At 35.9% G+C, this 20,993-nt stretch overlaps 1 protein-coding gene across 3 annotated transcripts in view; it reads left to right on the top strand.

Annotated features, from left to right (window-relative positions):
• The window catches only part of ARAP2 (ArfGAP with RhoGAP domain, ankyrin repeat and PH domain 2), a 127,677-nt gene extending 107,022 nt beyond the window's left edge, over positions 1-20,655 (top strand). For all 3 annotated transcript variants that reach the window (XM_087737378.1, XM_087737376.1, XM_087737379.1), the window contains 6 exons: positions 4,901-5,040; positions 9,858-9,940; positions 11,330-11,365; positions 11,857-11,920; positions 15,003-15,134; positions 20,286-20,655. In XM_087737378.1, coding sequence (XP_087593504.1) covers positions 4,901-5,040; positions 9,858-9,940; positions 11,330-11,365; positions 11,857-11,920; positions 15,003-15,134; positions 20,286-20,639 — 809 coding nt within the window. In that variant the 3' untranslated portion in view covers positions 20,640-20,655. The remainder of the gene's footprint in view (positions 1-4,900; positions 5,041-9,857; positions 9,941-11,329; positions 11,366-11,856; positions 11,921-15,002; positions 15,135-20,285) is intronic.
• Positions 20,656-20,993: the final 338 nt, after the last annotated feature.

Raw genomic sequence — 20,993 nt, 5'->3', positions numbered from 1 at the left:
AATGGGTCATAAGGACCGTGTGAACCACTGCTCTGAGAAACACATAAGGATTAGGCTAGTGTCTGAAGTTCAATTTACAAAATGTAGTACTATTTAAAGGGGAGATCTGCCATTTGACCTCTGTCTTCTCTTCTAATTTCTACATCTGTTTGTTCTCCCAACCCATCACAGTAATTGTTTGTATCAATTCTATTCAGTTTGACCTTCATCTAGATGCACTGGCTTTTGACTGAATGTTTACATTTACTGACTTTTTTTTTGTGTTAAAATAATTAAAAACTTATTTAATAAGTTATATTGGTTTTCTTAGTGGTTTGAAGGGAAAGAGTAAAGAGTAAATTTACTCTGACACATTAGCAGTACTGAGGAACAAGTTCACTAGTTAGCAAAACAGTGTATATATTAAGTGTAGGCAAAGATGCCCAGAAAGTCTGCACCATTTATCCACATTTTGTAGTTGCAGGAATCGTGTTTATTGTTTCTGTTTCTAATCTTGCATCTGTACACACTTGTTAAAACAAGTAAGCAGCTCTTTCAGGATAAAAATATATGGGTTTTTTTTTTAGATAAACGTTGTACTTCCATCATTAGATAGTGTCAGAGTGAGAAAAGATAGGATGAGATCACTGGGGAAGGGGTGCTCCCAGTGTCTAGAGGAGGAGGCAGTTGTGGTTACGCTGGGGCTCTCCATCTCAAAGTGCACGAGAAATAACTGCTGGCTTGAAGGAAGAAGGGGAGACCTTAATCTTTTCAGTCTTCTATGCTCTTTACGGGGATAATTCCTCCTCGCTGAGTAGTAGGTCTGAGGCCAGATGTCCAACCGCTACTATTTGAAGTATGTTTTTTAATAGTGGATTAAGCCCATACAAATGCACAACTGGGTGGATGGATGTCCTCCTCCTCTGCAGTAAAATTAATAGGGCTGTGATCATATTATGTTTATAACTGAATTCCATGAATTTTCCTTGGTTCTCTGATTTATGTTAGAATCTTACAGAGTAAATTAAGATATTCCTGACCTCTTTTCTGTTAGTGTTACGTCAGAGCTTTGTGTCATCAGCACTTTTCTCCTTTTTCTCCCACGGACTTTAATGATGTTTGAAATAATGTTGGTTCAATAATGAGCCTAAAGGAACAACTCTCTTAGCCTCGTTTCATCTTGGCAACTTATCATTGTCTTCCCTGTCAGTGCAACTTTCCCCATGTTCCTTATGCATAGTACATTCTCCTTTTTCATAGTTATTACACTCATTCTCACTTTCTCCATTTTAAACTAATTTCTCATGCTGTGCAATATCAAACATTGTATTGAGGTCTAGATTTGTATTTTCTCTTGTCTAGAAATCAACTTTCCTTTTCAAGGAAAAAAGATATTACTTTATTTGTAGTGATATGTTTCAGTAAATTCTTGATGAGTTTTCCACTTTCCTCCAGATCTTTAGTTATTCTCTCCTGACAATTTATTCCATAACTTTTCATGCTTGTTGCAGGAGCACTCTTTCAAGTGGTGTTCAGAAGGGCAAGGTGTGCATTATATTTTGGTATAAGAGATACCCAGTACAGCTTAGTTCTATTTCAAGACCGCTTTTCTTCTCCTTATCTGAAAATTTCCTACATTAAAGTTTTATTTGTTAGAAAAATATGAGAGAATAGATTCACTATAAAGTGTGTGTATATAGGTCCTTGAAATTTTACCCGTAAAAAGTTGGGGTTTTGAGTGGGAAGTATTGATTCCTGAGAACAGGACCTATTGTTCAGAGATATTCTTTGAAACGCAAATTTCTAAACCATAGATGGATCAATCCTGAACAGATTGAGTGCATCGAGTGCCTGGTAGTTGTAAAGTTCTAGAAAGTTCTGCATGTTTTGTAAAGTTTGTATCTGAAAAATCATTCTTATTAGGACACATGCTGATTATTTTAGGTTTACTGTATTAAATACTGGCTTCTAAAGGATATAGAATATCATCAGTTTAGAGGATTATTATTTTTCCTCCTTCAGGCTTTTCAAAGATCTTTGTAAATATCAAGTGTTTGATAGATTTGCTATGGTAGGAATGCTGTGAAGTTTAGAATGAGTTTTCATCATTTTGAGAGCTATGTGCAGAAATTTAAAATCTTCCAATTTGGTACAGATGTGGAAGTATCCTGCTACTCTTGCTTGGTATGCTTAAAAAAAAAGCTTGTGATTGTGTGGATAAGGATTCATATTCTATTCTGAACATGAAATAAATATTCTTATTGGCAAAGAGGGAATGTGTTAGCACTTTTTTTAACTATGAGTGTATATTTGCACTTATATCTGAGGCAGTCCAAAGAACTTCTGATTTTAATTGTTGAAATGTATTGATTCTGGCTTTAGATTCTGTCTTAAACTCTAATGAAAATACTGGGAAATACTCTATTGAGATTTTCCTTTCATGACAAATATGCTGATTAGAATGTAGTTGATTTTATTTGATGAAATCAAAGTAGTTTATTATCTTTTTAACTTCTATATTTTTAAATGTTTTTCATAACTTCGGTTTGTACTAAGATATAAAGCAAGAGGGAATTAGATACCCAATTTTTAATTATCTTCTTTTTGCAAATAATTAGGGTTAGTAGGAGGAATAATTTAATTCTGACTCTTTAAGCAGCTGCTTTTCAGCTAGTATGAAAGATGGGATTGAGATACAACTTTTCAAGTTAGTCCCCAAGTCTCTCTACACCGTACAAATTATAGTAGAATCTGACTCTGAGTTTTGAAATATAACCTAACTGGGTTTGTTTGTATGCACTTCAACGTGTATTTGCATAATTGGATGTTTGAGACTGGATATCACTCATGTACTTTTTGTGCATGCACAACCATGCATCTAACGCATTAATACATTTCTCACTATTAAAATGTTGGAGCTCTTCCTAAATAGTCATATGTGGAATAACTGTCCACAGATTCTTTAAAAGAAGGACAAAAAATATAAATACTGAAACACAGGTAGTTGCAAACAGTACCGTGCAATAAATTTGTATTAGACCCTTCATTTTATGGTCATTGGTGATGGTTCACGCAAATTCTTAATTCTCCTTTGTCACCTCTCATGCCTGCTTTGTGCATGTCATGCAGTACTTGAAGATATTGACTGCTCATTTAGCAGAATGTATGAAGATGGAAAAAATACGTAGTTTTCATTAGTACATGTTACAGCAAGTGTCGCTTTCAAGCATGACTATTTGTGTAGTTAGCTGTGGCTGTGTAATACTGCTCTTCACAAATAAAAAAAATTATGCAATGAAAGTTGGTCTTTTCTGTCTTTCCTGACCACATGAAAATGTATTTTGTGTTACTTTTTATTGTTGATTTATTTAAAACATTTTATTCTTATTTTTTGAGATCTTATTGTGTGCTGCTTCTTAATAATAGAGTTTTGATATCAGATGGTGAAATCGTAAGTGAAATTATAATGAAAAAAGCCAATTGAGTAGTTGGGTAAGGATGCTATTCTCCATACACCACATAGTCCTTACACCATAGTTTTATTTACTATCTTGAAATTAATATATTATAAAAACTAGTGGTATCATTCTGGGAGTTCTAAACAATTTATTCAGTATTTCCTAAATAAGTGAATGACTTACAGGAAATATCTACATTTAGCAAAAGAAAATAGGTGGTGAAAGCCAAAATATGGCATAAGTAGAAATCCTGTAGTGTTTTGGGATAAGTGAAGTATTAGCTCTATTAGTATGGCTCCCTCCTCAAGGTGAAATGGTGTTGACTAGAATGGAGGAGAAGAGTTCCTCTCCTACCTAGCTGCTCTCTCTTCATGCTGGCAGTCTGCTTCCAGCACTAATTCCCTCAAGGAGAAAAGAATAATTCAGAATTCTGCTGAACTTTGTGCTCTTTCATAAAGACTTCTTAAGATGCAAGTAGGATTTTTTTTTTCTTTTGTTGTTCATTACTTTTGTTAAAGTGTTATTTTGGTTTGACTTTATATACATGAGTCGTATCAGCATGGTAATTCCTGTAATTAGTGGTCAGAAGGTTTTGCTATTTCAGAGTGGACTTGCTGGGAAAAGCTGATAAACTAGTTAAAAAAAATATATACATATATTGGGCAGAATAGGAAAACTAAAAACGTCTGGAAGTGGTGGTGCAGTAGTTTATATGTACTAGTAATACTTTTTTGTATCATTTTATTTAGAATTTCAAATTGCTGAGAAGGTACTGAAAAATCTAGTCTCTAACATTGAAAATCTCCAATGGTTCTAATATTGTTTTTAAATAAAAGCTTTTCAGTACAAAGTTAAATGTTTTATAAAGCTGACTGCAAAGTTGTGGTTTCAGTTTGGTTTTGGGTTTTTTTTGGGGGGGGGGGAGGGATTGGGGTTTTTTAATTATTATTTTACCAAATGTATGTGTGTTTCTGTGTGTATTTTGGCTCAAACAGAAAAATGTAGATAGACTCGTGACAAAATCAGATCTTTATGGAAAATGTTTGCCTCTCTGAAGCACAGAGATTAAAAGTATCCATGTCGTACTTCTGGGCTTAACTGCACATTCTATTCTGAAAAGATTCTTCTAATTAAAATGTGTTGGTGGATTCTTTCCATCTATCTTAGAAGTGAAACAAAGAAGACGTTTTTTCCCCCCAGTAATTAAAATCATAATGGTGTCAATATTTAAAAATACCTTTCTTATATATTAATATATAATACCTATTTAAATGTATTATATAACTATGTATATTTATTATAGATAATTACTTTTAATTTTTTTATATGTATAACATAATAATGAGTCAGTGGAATTATAATTTTAGTCTTTTGATAAACTGTAATAGTAGGGGCACATAAAAACTAGCAGCTTCCAGTGTTGTAAAATCTTCTAACAAAACGCTTTTTTATTTTCTTGATAGAGAAAAATGAGAAAGGTAGCGTGAAAGCAGGCAACCTGAAGTACAAAGAAGAACCATCAAAACTACTGTCCGGAAACAAATTTCAAGAGCGTTATTTTGTGTTACAGGAAGGAAACTTGCTTCTTTATAAGGATATGAAGGTACAACAGACAACCTCTTTGGCAAACTCTTAAGCACTCAAGCTTTCTCTTTCGTACCAAAAAGAGAAGGAAGGCAAATGGATCAACATTTCTGATATTAAACGGCAGCTGCTAGAGTCAGGGATTGAAGTACAAAATTTTTATCTTACTATTTCACAGACACTTTAGTAAAAGGAGTTTGTGTCAGTTGCTCATTTAGCTATTGTAATTATGCATTACTGTAAGCTTTAAAAATAAACTAATGTTTAGGAATGCCTACAGCTTGTGCCGTGACTAAGTTTTTTGAAAACCTACTGTAGAGAGCAGTAGTAGAAGTAATATGGAACTTAAGTGAGCTGCATGTCGTTTTTTCTTGGTATCTCACACAAAGCCTTTAGACATTACAAGCAACAGGGTTCTTATACCTACAAGTGTCATGATAGAAGAGATTATAGGAAACTCTGAATACACTAGCAAACTCTTCCCCTGCTTCCCAACAACAGTTTTTGGATGTAATCTTAGTCTTCCAAAAACTAGTATCGATAATTAGATATACCTCAGAATTCCACAGAAGCATATTTAGGCATACTTAATAGCATGGTGGGTTCAGTTTTAAATATTTCATGGGAGTTGTCTTTAAAGAGTGTTTTTGGGTGTACGCAGCTTGTATTAAAGTATAAAACTAAATAATATGCATTGTGAACTATGTTTCCATTTTAGTTTCAATAATTTCTGGTTTAAAAAAAAAAATCTCTTAAAGTGTTTTTATTTTTGCTCACTGCTAGTTTTGCTCATCCAGCAAATATAGATGTATACTTGCTGACCTTCATAAAGTACTTCTTTTAAAGACAGATCTATTGCTCAAGTAAGCTAATGCAAAAGAAACAGTGTATTCTTGTGATACTGTGGATATAATCTTAATTAGAATGACCCCAGAATGTCAAAAATAGTGTCTCATAATTTAGTGCTAAAACTCAAATTGGCACATATGTGAGAATAAATTAATATGACCATAAAACCTTAATTAGTATCTTGGAAAGAGTTATGATAGGATTATTGTAGTACTTTATACTCTGAGTTTATTAAGCCATTCTGATTTATAAAACACCAAATTCCCCAACTCAGGTGGAGTTTTGAACAGTGTTAGTTTTAAATGGCTTTACATTTGTTTTTTAAAAAAGCAAATGGAAATACCATTCTGAGAAAATAATGTATAGCAGTTTGTTTTATTTTCTTTTGAGAGATGTTCAACTACCACTAATAATGGTTTAATTTTAGTCATATTTAGAAATGAATAGTAGGAAAGCTTGACATTGCAGATGGAAAATTTTATTTAATAAGACTGCATGTACTAATTAATTTATGAATTCTCATTAACAGCAAATTAAGTTTGTATATGCAGGTGGAGATAACTTCTGTTAAGTGTTTCTCTTGTTCAAGAGCAATTAGCAAAAAAGTGAAGTTTCCATGATACTGTGTGTTAAATTACAATATTGTCCTAATTGAAATAGCATAGCACTTTAATGTACTGTTGTTAAGAGATAAGCTCACACACAGACAAATGGCTTCCTTAAGGTGCATTTTTGTGAGAAGTATACTGTTATTTAATTAAATAGCATGTTTTGTAGGGGTGTTTATTCATCCTGGCAGTACCCTTGCATTGAGCGGGACGTTACACAAGAATACCAACCATAAAACTGTTATATGTTTGGTTTGGTTTGTTTTGGTTTCTTAAATGTTTATGCCATCTCGGATTCTGTCTTTTTCCCCACACTGGAGTGTTAGAGATTGAAAGCTGTAGAGAGAGGAATTGAGAATCCAGGACAGTAAACACCATGGAGTAGCTTTATGTACTGGGATTATAGGATTTGTTAAGTATATTTTTTTTTCTAAATAGAAAGCTAAAACACTTGACCTAACAGTACTAAAGGGATGTTAGTGTGTTTTGTTAGATGTTAGTTGTGTTCTGTAGTAGAATAGTGGACATGAGAATTTTATTGTTCCCTTTCAGCATTTCATCTTCCAGGCATGTTCAGTTCTCGCACCTAGTGTGGGTGTATGTGTGTTGTAGGTTGGCTAAAGGTAGTTTGTTCAAGAAGAAACAAGGAAGGAAGGAACTTCAGGAGATCTCTAGTTCAGCTTCCTGTTCACAGCAGAGCTAGCAACTGAGGTCAGGACAGGTTGCTCAGGGCTTGATGCAGTTAAGCCTTGAAGAACCCCAAGGATGGAAATTGCACAACCTTTCTGGGCAGCCTGTTGCAGTACCTGACTCTCCTCGTGGGAGAAAGTTTGTCCTTATATCTAGTCATCTTCTCACAATGTGAAGAGCCTCACTGGGTCGTCATGATAACTTCCCTGTAGGTGCTGGGGGGCTGCTGTTAGGTCAGCCTCTCCTCACAGGGCGAGTGCTCCAGCCTCCAGCCAGTTTGGTGGGCCTCTGCTGAACTCACTCTGGATTATTGATTCTCTTTTTTTTTGTATTGGGGGGCCCAAAACTGGATGAAGGACTGCAGATGCAGTCTTAAAAGTGCTGAGGAGAGGGGGAAAATCACTCTCCTCAACCTACCAGCTGTGCTTCTGCTAACACAGCCCAGGAGACCTTCTTTGCTGCCAGGACACACTGCTGGCTTGCCATCTACCAGCGCCCTCAGGTCCTTCTCAACAGCTGCTCCCCAGTCTGTGTCATTGCAGGGTTCTTCTTCCCCAGTGTGGGACTTATGAAATTCAACAACAATAAATAATAAGATTACTGTTGGCCCATTTCGTTGTCCTGTATAGGTCCCTCTGGAAGTCAGCCTTGTCCCCAAGCCTATTGACTGGTCCTTTGTGTCGTTGTGCAAACTTGATGATTGACTCCTCCAGGTCATTGATGAAGGTGTTAAAAAGGACAGGTCCCAGGATAGACCCCTGCAGTACTCCCCTTGTCATAGGTCTGCAGTTAGAGTATGTCTGATTAACTGTCACCCTCTGAGTCTGATCGTGCAACTAGCTTTTTACTAATATAGATGTCCAGCCATCCAGACCATAACATGCCATCTTGGGTAGAAGAATATTATGGGAGACAGTGTGAGAAGCCTTAATAAAGCTGAGGTAAATGACATCTGCTACTTCCCCCCTCATCCACAAATCCAGTCATTTTGTTGTAGAAATCAATCACGTTGCTAATGCTGCATGCTCCCAGTTGCACCTTCTCTTCTACGTGCTGAGAAACTTGCTTCAGGTAAACTTACTCTAGGATTTTCCCAGGGACTGAAATGAGGCTGGCAGGCAACAAGTTGTCTTTTCAGCCTTTATTGAGGATGGATGCAATGTTTTCCGGTTACCAGCAGTTGCGCCTGTTCTCTGATACTTCCAAGATGACACAGCAGCCTTTCAAGGGTGTTAGCCAGCACACTCAGAACCCTTGGATGCAGCCTGTCTGATCCAGTGGACTTCCATGACTTTAAATTCTGTCAAGTCTTTCCTGACTCGATCTAGTGCTCCTCTGGTGCAGTCCTTATCCTTCTCCTTGAACCCTGTCTGTAAGTGTAGAGGCCTGGGAGACCTTGCTGGGGTGAAGACTGATTCAAAGAAGATATTGACTTACCTTAGCCTTACCTGTGTCTGCTGTTGCTAATTCACCCTCTTTGTTTGGCTATAGGTCTACAGTTTCCTTGTTCAGCCTTTTACTACTAAGGTACTGGTGTAGAAGCTCTTCATGTTGTCCTTAATGTCCATAGCAGGTCTCGATTCCAAATGAGCTTTGGCTTTCCTAATGCCATATCTACATGTCCTGGGCAGTGTTTCTAAATTTCTTCCTTTGTAGTCTCTCCCTACTTCCACCTCCTGTATATTGCCTTTGTCTGCATTGGAGCTCCACTCCATTGGAGCTACCTATTTACCTGGGATTGTCTCCTGATAAATCTACTTGTTTTCCTGAGTATTGGGATGAACCATTCTTGTTCTTGGAGAATGCTGTCCTTAAAGACCTTCCAGCTTTCCTAAGCTCCTTTACCTTTCAGAGTTGCCTCCTCCCATGGACACCCACCTGTCAGTTCCCTGAATAAGCCAAACGTTGCTCTTCTAATCTCCATGGTCAGTCCTCTGCTAACTTGTCATCTTTTTTACCCTCAGCATCTTGAGCTCTGCTATTTCATGGTAACTGTGGCCAATACTACCATTGATTACCACATCCCTGACCAGTTCTTCCTTGTCGGTGAATAGCAGATCCAGCTGTGCATCACCCCTTGTTGGCCCATCCAGTACTGGTGTCAAGAAGTTATCCCTGACACCCTCCACAAATCAGCTGGATTGCTTGTGTCCTGCTGTGTGGCCCTTCCAGACGATACTGGGGAGAGCAAAGCCCTGCCTTCCCCATCCCCTGCCCCGGAAGAGTCAGGATCCATTGTCCAGAGACTTCCTTGGGTTGTCTAAAGACTTCATCTGCTTTTTTTCATCCTGATTGGGTGACTGAAGCACATACACACCATATTTTCCATCCTGTAGAGGAGCTCCTTTAACAGAGGGCAACCCCACTCCTCATCTTCCCTGAATGTCTCTCTCAAAGAGCTTGTGTCCATATGTTACAGCACTCCAGTTTGGTGAATTGTACCACCACATCTTCATTATTCCAGTTGTGTTACAGTTTTGTGACTTCACGTGGACCTCAAGTTAGTCTGCTTACAGTAATAGTGATTGGCACACTTTGTTAATGGGAAAGAAAGAGAGAAAAAAATATAATGATCTGTTAGAAAAGAGGGGTGCACTCATGAAAGAAGCCTAACTGTGAAGATAGTCATATGGCATTTTCTCTTTTGCACATTCCTGATACAATAATGAGAATCTTATTTTATTTGCAGGCTAGCAAACCTGAAAAAGTGTTGCCTGTCAATTCCCTGAGGCTTTATCTTGGAGTGAAAAAGAAAATGAAGCCACCAACAAAGTAAGAACAGAAAAGAAAATAAGTTAAACACTGTGTAGCAAGGTACTGGTAGTGTCGTCAAGAAAAGGGAATATAAAACATTTTGGAACAAGGAAAAGTCAAGAAGCCAATTGAAGTATGCTGAATTAAATTACCCTCTAGTTTTATTTGTTCTGTTTCTGTCTCTGGTTTTGTGTTCCATGTTAACTCTTCTGTGCTAGGAAATTACTTTATTGATTGGCTTTTCTTAATCTTAAGTGTATTATCTCTTGTGGATATGTTTGCTGCTAGCTCACTTAGTTTTGTAGTGTGTGTCCTGCATTTCATTGGTGGACACACCTTCTTTGCACCAAGAAAAAAGAGAGAAGAGAAAACCAACTAGTCATGGCCTTTAGTGACAGTCCCTGTTGTTCCGCAGCAGATTTTCCTTTTTCAGGATCCTTGTTATTTTGATGTTTCTTCTTCTAGCTGGAGACTACAGTGCCCTTCACAAACATCAGTGACTATGTCTCTGGAAAAGAGCAGTGAAAAATGACACCTGTTTTTCTCAGATGTTTCCAGAATGCTGACACTGAGACAGTGTACATAGGATCCTATCCCAAGGGGATTCTAAGTTGGCTATAGCCTTTAAACAGACCTGCTTGAACTTTTTCTTTACAGTTGGCACATCAAAGCACCCCAAAAAGGTCTGTAAATTTCAAAGCTTAGTTCTGTTAGAGAAGTTGTTGATGGTTTGGGTTTGGGTTTTTTTTGAGTTAAGCACAAAATGAGTAGGACGTTAGTCCAAAATAGGAATAAAAAGATTATGTAAATGGGTCTTTGCAGGTAGGTTCTTTCCTTGAGGTTTATTTTGAGTCTACTTTTAAAAGCAGACTTTGCAAAATCTCTTCTGGATCTCCAGGAGTGTCTGTGTTTCTTTCACCTCAGAGGCTTCATTGTGCACCTACTCCCTTTTTTTTTTTCCCCAGCAATTTTTAAATCTCTGTAGGCTCATGTGATTCCTTCTGTTTGTAGTGCAAGCTATACCTCTCTTCCCTCCATGACTTCCACACTGTGATGGACTCTTTGTTGGGCACCATCTTAGCAGTTTTACCTCCTGTAGCTTTCAGAAAGTACAGGCATTGACAAAATGAGGGAGGTCGTTACCCATCATCTGCAGGGCTTGGCTATAACCCTTTGTCCAGAACAGAATGTTCATTACCTGTGAATCAACTGTGAGAAAATCAGCAAATTCCATCATCAAACCCACAATTTGATTCTAGATTTGCGGTACACATTTAAAATTTGTAATTTTTTTTTTTTTTCCCCACTTCAAAGCACTATATAAAGGTAATGGATCTCCGCAGTTTGAGGAAAGTGTCCCTGTCTTGGGTTTCTGGAACTAATTTTTGAAAATTTTATTTGTTTCAGCTGGGGACTTGCAGTATTTTCTGAGAAGTACCAGTGGTAGGTAAACATAAAACACATGATTGGTTTAACTTCAATGTTTAATATTTGTTGAAATGTTTAATTTCAGAATAAGAATGTTTGAAAACTAATGGGCATTATTTTGCTCACATGTTGACTTCTTGCTATGTTTTTCTTAATTAACTAAACAATTGCAATTCAGATGTTTTGGTAATCTTTTGGGGTTAGGTGTCTGTCTCCCTTCTGTGGCCATAAAGCAGATGATTTTCATAAATTTAGAATGATAGATTTTAAACCTATGCACATGATTTAAATGAAACACATGCATTGTCTTCGAAGTAGGGTAAAGTGATAATTCGAAGTATTTATATTTCCCTATCTTTTTATGGGGGTGTTATTAATAAATATAGGCAGCATTCATAAATGAATGTAAGCACTGTTTTAAGTTATTTAGAAGCCTATTCTGTAATATGTTTAACTGCAACAGGAGTGTTTGTTGTTTTTCTTGTTACTTGTATATTGCATTCTAGGTATATATGTTGTGATGGACAAGATACACAGATGGAGTGGATGATCAGCATTTTTACTGCACAGGTAATAATCTGCTCAAAGAAATGTAACTTTTACTGCTGTTATGAAAATCCCATTAAACAATTATATATATGTGTTATTGATATGTTACAGAAAAAGTTGCAATGCCATGAAAGTTTCTGGAATAATCAATGTAATAAAACTGCAAAAAGATGGTATTAGTCCATGAAGACTATTATTTATAATATCATTTTCATATGAAAGCTGAGTGCTTTGAGAGTAAGGGAGAACATTCTGGCATCTTCCCTCCCCCCGCCCCCCGTGTTCTAGAGAAGCTGGTTAAAGAAAGACAACTCATTTCCTTTGCAGTAATAAACCTCTTCTGGTTGAAATTCTGGGCATTGACCTAAAGGGTGTGTCTCTGTGCCACGATGCCTGATTGCTATTTCTCTGCTCACCAGTTTGGATGCTGCATGCAAAGTAGTCATGAAAGAAAGGTGCCCTGTTCAAAAACATAGGGATGTGAACTAGCCCTGTTGAAGAGCCGTGCCAATACAGCTCTATTTCTCTGGTATCCAGGTTAGCTTAGGTAACACTGACAATTCATTATGTTGGACAGGCATTATCCTAAATTAAGTAATCTTCTGCTTGCTGCTAGATTGTGAGTAAGGAGGGTGTACGTTTGAGTGCCACATAACACATCCTTGCAAATGGAGTTTAATATTTACATGGGAGGAAGTGGGAGTAAAAGAGATGGGAATAATTCAATGTGACAGGAGACTGGAACATAGTTTAAGGTTTTAAAAGGATTTTGTATTTGTGTCAGATTTTTCTTGTCTTTACTGTGACATTCAAGGAACTTCAGGGAGTATCACTGTGAATAAACATCACTAGATTTATGATTACCTGTGAGCTTTATGTATTATGTAAAGTGGACTAGGCACAAGACTGTTGCAATACAAACTTAGAGGCTTTCTAAAACAGAATCTGACCTTCACGGATAGTAGTGCTAGAAGTACAATGCATGCCTTGTAAGTAAGACTTCCAAATTTTTGTCTTATTCAGCTCCCTTAACTGAAGTAACTATTGTAGTTTCTATGGAAACAGCCACCGGTCCTGACATACATCTCATGGGCATAACATGAGCGGTGTCACAACAAATAGGCTCAGAGGTTATTGATATAGGCTGCGTTAGGAATAAGTCATACAAGCTTGGTAACTGTTGAAGTCCTTCTGACGTAAAATCACAAGAAGGGCAATCTATTAGGATTCTGATCAAGTAGTGTGGTATGTAGAACATTCCTCTGACAATATAGATAAAAACCTGAGAGACGCTGCTCAATGTTCAGGATATTTTTTCTAAGAAAAAATTAAATCATTTCATGTGCATTTAAAAAAAATTGCTATGAATTAATACTATTGTTTTTTTAAAACTTCATTCCAATGAATGAACGGTACAATGAATTAGCAGTACTGATGAGCTATATTGGGAGGGTTTTTTGGTTTTGTTTTGGGTTGTGGAGTTTTTTTTGTGGGGTTTGGTTGGTTTTGTTTTGTTTTGTTTTTTTTTAATCAGCATTCTGGACATCAGTAAAGTTGTCAGTCTTTGAGTTACATGAGAAATTAAGAGCTAACGATGCACATTTGCTGTATTGTTCTTACTACAATCTGCTGCTTTAAATATAATTTACAGTGAAAATCTCCTTGAGAATGCAGTGGCTCATGTTGCTAAAGCTTACTATAAGATCTCCAAATGTTTTGTATCATGCAGCAGCAGATAATTATTATCACATTATCCCATTTCTAAACCAGAAAACTGTAAATGTCAACTGAGGTTATTTCTAGTTAGTATTTTCAAATCGAGGCCATCTCTTTACGGAAGATAGCTTGTCTTTTACCTTAGCTGTTGTCACAGTATTTGAACACCTTTATGTTAGAGAGACTGCAGGCAGCACATTTTATTTGTCAGTGGAATAGTTTAGATTACAAGTTGAAAAATACTGTAAAGTAGGTTTTGAAGTGGTAAGACATTGACATTTAATGATCCAGTGCAATTAGGAGGGAGATAAATCTGTGATACTGCGCTCCTCAGTGCTTAAGCAGGATAAGACTTTATTGGTAATTAATATCCGTAAGATAGTAGTACTACTGTTATCTTCTTTTTCTCCCCCTGTTTTCCGATAATGTTTATTCCTGTACCACTGTAATCTAGTAACAAGAGTACTTTTGATAGAGAATGTCAAGTTAGCCCAGAGGTTATTAATCTTGTGCTTCAAGCTGGTAAATGCTAAGAGGGTTTGATGGAGGACCATTGTTTCTTTCAGTTCTATGCAAAATCATCCTGAAAAGTATGACTGAAACTTGGTTCTTGAATTCTGTAATCGTTTTGTACAAAATCACTTAATAGCATACATAGCATACAGTAGAAAGTAATTAATTGATATGAAGATGGACACTATGACATTCTTCCAGTTCCATTGCCTTTGATCAACTAGAGGGAGGCACGTTATATTACCATGAGATGCAGTTGAGCAGATAGGTCAAAACTATGAATAAATACATTTATTATGTGGCCTGTTACGTTGCTAGTATTTCTGATGTACTTTCCCAGAGTTCTATTTTAAGAAATGTTACAAACACAAAAGGGAAACCAGGCTGCTTAACTGACAGGGATAGTTTCCTTAAGCTTGCTGAGAATTAAGGGAGGCAGTTCCCTTCAGAAGCTGACTTAAAATTTCTCAGTCACTTTCTGAATTGCATCTGTTTCTTGTATCTTGGTCCACAATAAACTGATTTTGGTTGGCAAGACCTGCTCTTTCAAATAATACTTTCTCAATGTTTCACCGGAAGGAAATGTTCTTAATGTTCACTGGGGAGAAGTCTTATAACAGACTTTTACATCACCCTGGTCAGCACCACGTGTGAGAATTTTTTTACTCCATAAAGATGTGAATCTATAAAATTGTGCAGCGCTTACAAAATATTAAGATAATTTTAAGCACCATAGTGTTTTCCCCCTTCTCCCACAAGAGGAGGGCATGGCATTGTGTAGTAGATAGCTTTTTCCAAGAGAGTTTTACAGACAGAAGAACGTCGTGTATTTATGACATTGCACACCAAAAATAAGGATTATTTTGTTCTTCAGCATGCAGATATATGGCCGCCTGCTGGAAAAGCAAGAAAACAGTCTATAACTAAAAGTCCAAAGATCGGAGGCTTACCACTAATTCCCATTCAACAGGAGAACACCACTTGTAAAATCAGAGGGAGTACAGAAGTAAGTGGAGTTTAAACTTGGTGTAGAACTTCTAGCCACGATACTGTACTATTAAATAGTCCAGTAATAATGAACTCTCTAGAGCTGGATAAATATAAAATGTAGATGCTCTTATTATCAATGTCCTTTTCATTATTTTGTCATGAAAAGAACAGTTAGGACAGTTTCATGTAAAAAAACATTGTAACCTAAACTTGTGTCACCTCTTTGCTGTTCAGTAAATCAGTAGTGTATTTTTATTTGTTTGGGGGTTTTTTTGAGCAATGATTGTTCGTTAAAAGTAAACAGGACTTTTACCTGGAAATACAGTGCACATTATTACAGTGCACTTTATTACAGTTTTATTTTAATAAGGTCCTTGAACACTGTCCTGCATGTGTATTCTACCATATCTTTTCTTCTGTCTAAAATAACTGTGCTGTTTTAGTTATCTGCTCTGTGAATGTAACGGAAAAGCTCAGATGGAACTAACTGTGATACATTTAAGTTGTAATATTAGTCTCAAAGAAGAAAAAGATGGTTTAGTTACAACTCTTTGCAGAGACTGAGCTGTGTCACTACATTACGTGCACTGCGTCACTACATTGCGTGCACTGCATGTACTAGGCACAGATCGGTGAAGCTGACTCAGTTCCATAGCAAACCAAAAGCAAAGGTAGAAGTAGTGCTTTATCTAAAAGGCAACTCCATCTTTCGTTATGCTTTCTTCAGGCATTTCTGCTCTGCCTTACCAAATGAGTATAATACAGTGTGAATGCAATTATGGCTTTCCTATTTTGTTTAATTTGTCCTTTCATTTTAACCTTCTCTCAGAAAGTATTTTTGCAGTTCTTTGGTAAGTTCCTTCTAATGTTTGCATTTTAAAACTTTTCTGGTGAAAGTAAATCATAGGTCCTGTCATTCAAAAAACTTCATAACCCTTAGGTATGTCTCTTACCTGTCCTTTATACAGGTATGGTTAAGATCTCTAATATGTTCTTTGAGCTGGCTACAGATTAGACATTCTAGGATAAAGGTTTTACTGGATTTTGAGCTTGATGATTTAAAATCCTTAATACCTTATGGTACTAGAATTATTTTTAAAATTATTTTTGTTGATAATGTGCTTCATTAGGAAGGACTCTAATGTTTTGTAGACTGCAACTTAGAGGAAGTCTGCATTTAAACTTAAAAGTAGATGATCACAGTCTTCATTATTTATGCCATGACTAGATCTAGAGAAGTTTTATGCAAAGGGTATTTGCATACTTTAGGAAGATTAACACAAAATTTTATAATGGAAAATAAAAACTAACACTTTTTTTACACGGAAAGCCAAAACTGGAATGAACAGTAAAATAGTGGTGGAAAGTAAGTATATGATATGGTTTATTAAGGAGAAATATTGTACAGCAGTGTAGTCAGTAAAGCAATAGATATCCGTTTGGAGACCATGCCTTCAGTCTTTCCACGGATTTGTAGTACTTCTCCAACAAGCAAAAAAAAAAATCTCCATTTTAAAGCACTGGAGAGTAATAACATGAGCAAACACTTTCAGAAAGATGCTGGTTTTTGAAAAATGGAAGTCTGTTTACAGATCAATGCATAAACTTGTAGTAGAAAAGTGATCAAAGTTATCTTCATATAGGCAGGAAAAGAGACTGAAAGTTTTCTGAACAGTGAAAAAAGTGACATCTTTGTGATGTGAAGATAAGTGGGGAAAAAATAAAAAACAAAACCTCAAAGATACCCAGAAGCTAACAAATTTAATGTTCTGTGCTAAAAAGTCTATATTGAATGTCTTCTTTTTTCCCATTATTGGAAGTAATTTTAGAGTGTGCTAAGACAAATATATAATACAGAAAGTTTGAAAACACTGTATAACTAAGAATCCTTCTAATAACAAATAGAATCAAAAGATTTCCATTATTTCTGCACCACTTACTGCCTACATGAATAGTGCCTTTAAAATATGCATATTTCTTATATAGAATCATTTAACTAAAATAGAAATACATTGCTGTATATCTTCAGTAAGCCTGTAGTTTTATTTCAAAATATGGAAAGATGGATGAGGAACAAGATGGAATGAGGAAAAACTTCCTCTTTCTTTCAAGCCATGGTCACATACCATATGGACTTATAATAGGTTATACCTGTGTGGCATTTTGAAAGGAATAGTATGTCATAGGGATAATGGAGGTTGAAAATAGAGTTGCTCCATATTTTTTGCTGGTGATGTACAGAAAAAGGAAAAATGTAGTTAGATGTATATATTATTATCAATTTATTCACCGATTACTTGATTAAGGGGCTGAAATTTAGAGGCAAACAGCTGCTTCTAACATGAAATTGTTGCCTTTTACGTTAGGGATTATTGGGAGAAAAGTATGGAGTCCAGCAGTGTAATTTATAGCATGTGACTAACAGTGGGCAGTGGATCAAATACTAAGAAATAATATTATTAAGAAATTTGATGTGGCAGTTTTGTTCATACATCATTTTGATAGGTTATTTATAAGGGAAACTGTTTATAATTGTAACTCTTAGTGCTCTAATTTGAGCAACAGACTTTGGCTCCATCAATTGAATATTCTTACAATGCAAATGTCTGGGAATTAGGATTCCTGTATAACTGAATCTACTTTGAAAGTTCAAAATGTTGAGTAGTAGTCTCCTCTGTTAAGGGGCTAGATGCCAATATACAAGACTGTTTCAGAGAACTAGACAACCTTTAAATTCGAGTGCTGTATTTGATCTGTTCCTACTTTCATTTTATATAAAGGGCTCCTTCTATACCCAGTTTAGCAGAACTATAGTCATTTTGGAAGTATAGGTGGTATTTTTCTTCTCAAAAGGTGCAAAATTGAAACATGATGTAAAAAATTCTGTAAATAGAAGGTTGTTGCTCCTGACTGAATTTTATGACTTCATATCTTAGTTTGCTGAGTAACAGTGAATAGCTTGGAGTGTGTTACTGTGTTTTTTGAAAAGTACGGCATGACAATTTACATTTTGCATATTGCGTGTATATTATCACAGATAGTTTTTTCAAATATTTGGCAGAAGAGAACTCCCTGCATTCATGAGTCACTGGGACAGTTCCTCAGTTGCCTTGAACTTCTTTTTCCACTGAATATAGCTGAACATGTTAAATATTAGGATGCTTCTTGCTGGCTTAGGTGATAGCAGGAGATTCTAAACTGATAGCAGTTGTTACTGACGGCAGTAAAATTTGAGTCTTCAGGCAAGCTAAAACCTGCTCCATAGCACACACCAGTGGTAGCCCATGTAACAGTATGAACTCTTGTGTGCATTGTAGTTCTGGAACTGTTTTTTTTTTTTTGCATATCATGGCCACTGGTGCTTTGTTATTAATGGATAGTTTTCGTGCTTGGTGAATGGAAATAGAAATACCAGCCTCCTTAATGCTAAAAGTGATATCAATAAAATAACCCTTTTATCTGCTCTTTTAAAAATTGTGATTTATATGATCCAAATGTTTGTTTCGTTTATTATTGAACAGATGCTAGTTCAGGTGAAATTTCAAGAGACTGCACAAATTCAGACTTGGTTTTATAGCTTAGATCTCTTCAATGTAAACTCATCTAATATTTACTATTTTTTTCCTACACAGTAGGAAATTTACTATTTTTTTTTTTACTATTTTACTATACTATTTACTATTTACTATTTTTTTTCCTACAAAGCTGCATCAACACTCACTTTTTGTAATGGGCTTACGTTTGCTGTCCTCAGGAAGACAGAATTGTCACTTTAAAACATATAAGGCAAATAAGAATAGTAGAGGAATTTATTGTATTCTGTCTGCTCAGTTGGTGTGGCAGTAGGCAGATCATTCCTTTTGTGGAAGAGCCTTACAGTTCTCAAAGAAAATGAGGTCTTGGAATTCTTCTTTCATGTATGACATTTTTGTTGACTGCTAGAAGATACTCAGAGCTGAGGGAGACTTTGGTTCTTTTTGTCTTTCTTGTGTGGCATTTGTTCAGTTTGGCTGGATTTTTATGGAGTTATGCATCCATAGCACATGAGCAAGTTGTTTCATGGAATCTTGGTACCTCATATATGTTAAAGCAAACATGAAACAATATTCAAATGCAAGAGATGTTTAGCTGCATCTACATGAGTGTTCTAGTTAGTATCAGGAGTGCACTTCAGGAGCAAATCTTCCAGTTGTTCCCAGTTACTGTGCTTTGCTTTGTATTGTGGAGTGGTTCTGGAGAACATGAACTTGGACTGCTTTCAGATGAAACTGAAGTTGAAGATGTTTTGCTGGAGCATATCTAATGCACTGCAGCCGAAAACAGGCCTTCTGCCAGTAGGAGAAAGCTAAAGCTAGTCTGAAGTGTATTTAAAAAAAAAAAAAAAAAAAAAGCATCAGCCCTGAAATAGTGTTAGTGTGGAGGTCAGGTTCTCAGCACTTTTCTTTCACTGTACAGATGTGCTCATAATGGGCCACACTAGTTGCAAATTTAGATGCAGCATTTGATTTACCTTTCATTTCCTACAGCTTAAGAACTTGAAAACAGCCCACCAATATGGAACAGTTGCATTGCTATCAGTTTGTTGCTTTATTTGAGTTCCCAGTATGCTACTTAAAATTGCTAGCCAAAATTTGAAAAAACAGGCGAAGTCTTTATAATTTATCAGGTAGTACTGAACAGCTGCTGAGAATGTTTATGTGATCATGTAAAATTATCTTTTCTACATTCAAGTAGCTCAGTCATTAAGTTATCAAAATTGCAACACTCTCAGTTGTATTTGTTTAATTTAAGAATTCTGAGTTTTTAAGAGTATATGGATCTGCTGTAAAACATTAACATTTAGTCTACTGTGGCAGAATGAAAAATCAAGTTGTGAATATATGAAAATGAATGTCTTCATTGTCATGGTGCATTTAATTGAAAGATTTATGTAATTTTCAGAAGTATCACTAATTGAGAAAATATGCTCACTAAAAATGCTTATTAAATGAAAATAGCACAAATTGTGGGAATTTAAAACTACTAACTGTACTGTCTCAGCTCTTGAGTAAAATTCATTTTTCTTTTAAACTGTTATGTGAAACTAACGAGCAAAAATTGCAATCTAAATATTATTGAATATTGTTTTAATGTGAATGATCTTATTTCTCTTTGCTTGTTTGCTCAGAATATAGAACTGCAATCTGGGAAACAAAAATTCGGTGAGCATCATGAAAATGACTTTCTGGAAGAAAGAAAAAACTTGAAAGAAAAAGCATCTATTGTGGCACAGTGTTTGGAACGGAAGGAGGAGAAAGTGCGAAATCATGGAAAAACACATCGGGGCTTGATCTCTGTTGAGGATGTAGGTGCAGGGATGATTGACCTACACCAAAGACCACATAAGACACTGAAGAAAAATAAGAACAAAACAAACAAAACTACTCTGGAATTAGATAACAAATTGCCATCAAATGTGATTCAGGAACTAAATACAGTGCTGCAGAAGAACAGAGCACTTCATGATGAAATCTCCAGCTGATTTCCTGAGTCTGAAGTTATTTTTATATATATATATATATATATATATATATATATATATATATATATATATATATGGAGGGTGTGTAATTTCTGGGCAAAAGTAGTCTTTTTGGATGTGTGTAGTTTGTACAGTGCAGAGGAAATATAATTTGCTATATATGCAGCTGTTGATTTTGTATATGCTTATGCCACATGGTATAATTTAAGATTGAACTGAGAACTGATTATGTAGAACTCCTGAAATTTGCAAGTTCTCTTGTGCAGTGCAATGACAACAGGGTTTTCTCTATTACTTTTTGTTGCAGATTTTGTTTGATATAGTAATTCTAAGCACTATCAAAAGCTTTTGCTC

Source organism: Nipponia nippon, unplaced genomic scaffold (genome assembly GCF_047370975.1).
Source record: "Nipponia nippon isolate SJK-2023a ecotype South Korea unplaced genomic scaffold, ASM4737097v1 scaffold_6, whole genome shotgun sequence".
NCBI classification, from domain to species: Eukaryota; Metazoa; Chordata; class Aves; order Pelecaniformes; family Threskiornithidae; genus Nipponia; species Nipponia nippon.
This window is presented reverse-complemented; position numbering and strand designations above follow the sequence as displayed.